Source organism: Gekko japonicus, unplaced genomic scaffold (genome assembly GCF_001447785.1).
Source record: "Gekko japonicus isolate JY-2015 unplaced genomic scaffold, Gekko_japonicus_V1.1 scaffold1448, whole genome shotgun sequence".
Taxonomy (NCBI): Eukaryota; Metazoa; Chordata; class Lepidosauria; order Squamata; family Gekkonidae; genus Gekko; species Gekko japonicus.
In genome coordinates this window covers 446,921-451,559 of record NW_015167092.1, presented here as the reverse complement: position 1 = coordinate 451,559, position 4,639 = coordinate 446,921, and the positions used below count along the sequence as shown (strand labels likewise).

General features: G+C 49.9%; 1 protein-coding gene across 3 annotated transcripts in view; it reads right to left on the bottom strand.

The window, feature by feature from the left end:
- Nucleotides 1-4,343, bottom strand: part of AASDHPPT (aminoadipate-semialdehyde dehydrogenase-phosphopantetheinyl transferase) — a 29,146-nt gene extending 24,803 nt beyond the window's left edge. For all 3 annotated transcript variants that reach the window (XM_015412887.1, XM_015412888.1, XM_015412889.1), the window contains exons 1-2: nt 3,852-4,343; nt 1,698-1,923 (exon numbers count right to left, since the gene is read on the bottom strand). In XM_015412887.1, the coding sequence (XP_015268373.1) occupies nt 1,698-1,923; nt 3,852-4,034 (409 nt within the window). In that variant the 5' untranslated portion in view covers nt 4,035-4,343. The remainder of the gene's footprint in view (nt 1-1,697; nt 1,924-3,851) is intronic.
- Between the last annotated feature and the right edge of the window lie 296 nt (nt 4,344-4,639).

The window sequence follows — 4,639 nt, the reverse complement described above, 5'->3', positions numbered from 1 at the left end:
CTTCCTTCCGGAGTCATTCAACTTGCAGTTGCAAGACCACACCTCCCTTCGTAGCTGCAGGCTCAGCCCGTCACTGTGTGATCAGATGCAACTGCGGGCAAGTTGGGGTTTTTTTGGCCGTTTGTTTCCCATGCGCATAAACGAGGAATCGCACCTCTGCACTGAGGGACCCCCCTATGGGGTATGTGATGATGCGCATACTGCAAAGAGGGGGGAGAAATGGCACCAAGCCAGGATGGCCTGATCAGACGATCCCGATGGCATGCCTGCATACTTTTGCCCAATCAGACAGGGGAAAGTCTGTCCGTGGCCTGTCACAACCCGTTCACTACTAGATTTTCTCTGATGTCTTCTTACTCCATTTCTGCAGCAAAGCAGCATGGGTTGCTGCTGACGACTGTGGGATGCTTCCCAGGTGTCGCTGTCTGATCGTGCCCTTTAGACCCCCCGGGCGTTCGCACCTATGTTGGATCTACTGGGACGTGTGATCGCAGCCATAGTTTCCCCTGGTTCTTTCTCTTTCAGACTCCGCCTCTCCCTCACTTTTCTAAACTGTTCCTTGTTCCAGCCCTCTTCTGCTATCCCCCCATTCCTCTGTCTGTAGCCTACTGTTTTCTTAGGCACTTCTGCTTGCTCTGCTCCTCTCTAGGGCCACAATCCCAAACAGGGTGCCCACGGCCCTGTAGCAACCACCAATCACTTCCTGTTGCCTATTTGCTTCTTCCCTCACACATCTCTTCCCCAAAGGAAACACTAAATCTTGGCTCTCCTCGCGCTCCCATTCAGAAACTGGTGCCTCCCAAAGTGTTACGACTGGTCTCAGCAACCTATGGCAGCCATTTTGTGAGTGGGCCAGAAACCCCCCCCCCCCAAGCAACCATTCCGTTGTGGTGTCCACTCCCCATTCTCTACATTCCAAAAATTCCCACCCGCTCACCTAGATGGGAACTGCTGTTGAGCAGGCTTGCCAGTCTCCCACTGGCAAGTACCATGGTCTGCTGCCGCAGAAGAAAAACGAAAAGACAAATGAACAGTGCAGTCATCGACATCGCTACATCACTTCCGGGTAAAAATGGGGTTTACCGTGAAGTTTCCAGTGATTCCTAGAGCTACCCTTTGTCACTTCCAGGTTTTGCCTGAAAGTGACACAAGAAGAAAAAGAGTTGGTCTTCTCTACCCTAAGGAGTCTCAAAGAGGCTTACAATTGCTTTCCCTTCCTCTCCCCACAACAGCCACCTTGTGAGGCAGGTGGGGCCGAGAGTTCTGAGAGAACTGTGGCTGGCCCAAGGTCACCCAGCAGGTATCCTGTGGAGGAGTGGGGAATCAAACCCGGTTTTCCAGAGCAGAGTCCACCACTACACCACACTGGCTCTCTGCACCACACTGACATAGAGAGATCAGCAACTTCACAACCCCACCCGTGTTCCTGCCCCCAGCCAGTTGTTGTGCTCAGCCTGACAACCCTACTGTTGAGCAGCTTCAGCCAAGGCAGCCAGAGACTTTCTGACTGACCCAACTCTTTATGATTTAAGAGCAGCTCAGCCAATCACTGGGCAAGGCTCTGCTGCCGCCAGAAATCCCTTAATGGCTACAATATACATCACCCAACTGGAAAAATGGGGTTGCTCATCCCTGTATGAGCACATGACACAGATGGACCTTGTCGAAAGATGTAGTGAGCCACTAGTGTGCGTTACCTGGCAAGCTCGTCTTCATCACATCAATGCCAACTTGACGGTCAGGCTCAGCTGCAAGGACTGCGTAACTCCCTTGATGAGAGACATTGAAGTTGAAGGGGGAACGGTTACTGCTTATGTCATTTGCAAGGACAGGTTTGCCTTTTGAAGTCCTTTCTAACCGTATTTCATTCCAAGGAATGTTCAATTTTTCGGCAATTAATTTCCTTATCAGCAGACGACCAGCCTGTGAAAAACAGATATATAAAAGATGCACACTAGGTAAGCCTTTCTTTATAAATAAAAAAAGCAATTTACTAAAACATCATTTTCTTAAAAAAAAAAAAAATCAGTTGACAGCCTACTACAGAGCAAAAGCTACTCTTTCTTTTACTACAACTACCATCCTGCACCACCTGGGATAAATGTTGCATTCAGTTCAGGTGGCACAATAGCAAAGCTTAACACACTCAGGTAGTGCCATCCTACACAGATTTATATTCTTCTAAATCTGTTGAGGGCTCCGACGGCTCAGAAGTTAAGACGCTGAGCTGCAGACCAGAAGGTCAGGAGCTCAGCATTTCGAGACCCGAGTGCCACATGACGGAGTGAGCTCCTGCCAACCTAGCAGTTCGAAAGCAAAAAACTACAAGTAGATAAATAGGCACTGCTTCGGTGGGAAGGCAACAGCGTTCCGTGCGCCTCGGCATCTAGTCATGCCAGCCACGACCACAGAAAACGCCTTCAGACAGCACTGGATCTTCGGCTTGGAAACGGGGATGAGCACTGCCCCCTAGAGTCAGAATCTACTAGCTTTCAAGCAAGGGAAACCTTTACCTTTACTAAACCTTTACTAAATCTGTTGAAGTCAGTGGGCTTAGAAGGTCATAGCTCTGCTTAGAACTGTACTGTTAGCATATGGTCCTAGAACGTGTTTCAGGATCCTCTGCGAAAAAACAGGTTTTCCCCCTCTGGGATAAAGTCAAAATAGAAATGGTTCTTGGACAGGGATGCCAGCCTTCAAATGGTGGCTGGAAATGTCCCACTATTACAACTGATCTCCAGGCAACAGAGATCCCTTCACCTGGAGAAAATGGCCATTCTGGATCTGTGGCATTATCCCCCACTGAAGCCCCTCCCCTCCCCCAAACCCCACCCTCCTCAGGCTCCACCCCCAAAATCTCCAGGTATTTCCTGACCTGGAGCTGGCAACCCCCAGCAAGCAGAACTTCCCCGTATGACACTGAAAATGCTCAGACACTCAATGATCTAATGCTTACAGTAGGATCTGGGAGGCCAAGGCACAAATCCCCCAGTCTAGCACAAAACTCACTGGGGGAACTCAAGGCAGTCACAGGCAGTGTTCCCTCTAAGCTGAGTTAGTGTGAGCTAGCTCATAGTTGTTTAGCCTCCGGCTTACCCATTTTTGTCTTCGCTCAGGAAGGATGGCTCCAGAGCAAACTAATTTATGCAGGCTCCAGAGCAAACTAATTTATGCAGGAGCCAAATTGCTCGCTCACAACTTTAATGCCACTAGCTCACAAAGTAGACTTTTTGCTCACAAGACTCCATAGCTTAGAGAGAGCAGTGGCCACAGATCCTCAGTCTAACCTACCCGACAGGGTTGCTGCAAGCATAAAACGGAGAAAAGAGAACCACGTACACTAATCTGAGCCTCTTGCAGAAAGGGAGGGATAAAAAACATTCTGGGAAGATCAAACGGGCTTGCAAACGCCATGGCCACTCAAACGCAACGTTAGCGCTCCTGCACAATGTCTGTCTGACCTACAGATCTCAGGTGCCAACCCTGTAAGTGCAGCAGCAGCAGAACTGTGCAGCACACACAACACCAGTGTGCCATAATGCGGCGCAGCATCACATTGACATCTGGGGTAGGCAGAATCCTCGTGGAACAGCTGTGCCAGGTGGAGGAAGAAAAAGGAACCCTAAAAGAAAAAGGAGCACGCCTGTGGGGAGGGACATCATAGCTGGCCAGCTGATTCCTCTGGTCTGTCTGGCCTAGTGGTCAGTGCAGAAATGAGACATAGTCCTTCTGTAGCTTCTACATCTCTGGTACACTGAAAGCCACTGTTTTGGACACCTGTTGCAGTAGCTCCCATTATCTGGGAGCACCTCAATGTTCAAAGAGTGAAAGAAGTTGAAAAATAAATATACCATGGCAGCCTTGGCATCACGGGCAAAGACAAACTGACCAATGCGCTCCTTCTCTTCGGGCTGAACGAGGCGCATGGCCAGCAGCCAGTCCTCACGGCAGGGGACCCAGGAGGCATAGGAAAACGCCCAGCGCACGCTCTCCATAGCAAGGCGCTCCAAGGAAGCCACAGGACGCCAGAGCATAAATGAAAGTTGGCAGCGGGAAGGATGCAAACTAATTTAGCCTGTTAGATGAGAACTGAGGAAAACAGCCACTGGACTGGAAAGACCTGGGTTCAAATCTCTGCTCTCCTCGGAAGCACCATGGCTGGCCGCAGCGGCCCTCCTCTTTCAATCTAAATTACCTTACAGGGTTGTGATAAAACAGATTAACCTCATCAACATTTTACTGAGGATACAAAAAGTGAGGTATAAACAAACGATTCCCTGACGTCTTCAACTAGCAGCCAATCCAGTTAACATTTCTCTTTGTATTAGGTTTGGGGCTGCCACTCTTCCTGGGGTATCTCTCAAAGGAAAAGGGCAGAACGTCGGTGTTAACAGAGCACTACCCAGGCTGGTCTTCTCTAGGCATGCACTAACTCTGGGCACACACTAACTCAAAAGCAAGCCCCATTTAAATCAGTGGCACTTCCTTCGTGCACCGGGCTGTTAAACTGCGACGCAGCAATTCCAGCGCCCAGCCCCTCGCCCTGCAAAAAGAGACAGCCCAAGCCCACCACCCGCTACCATTTGCAAAGCGACCCTTGAAGAGACGGTTCGAAAGAGGCAACACAACGCAATGCAGA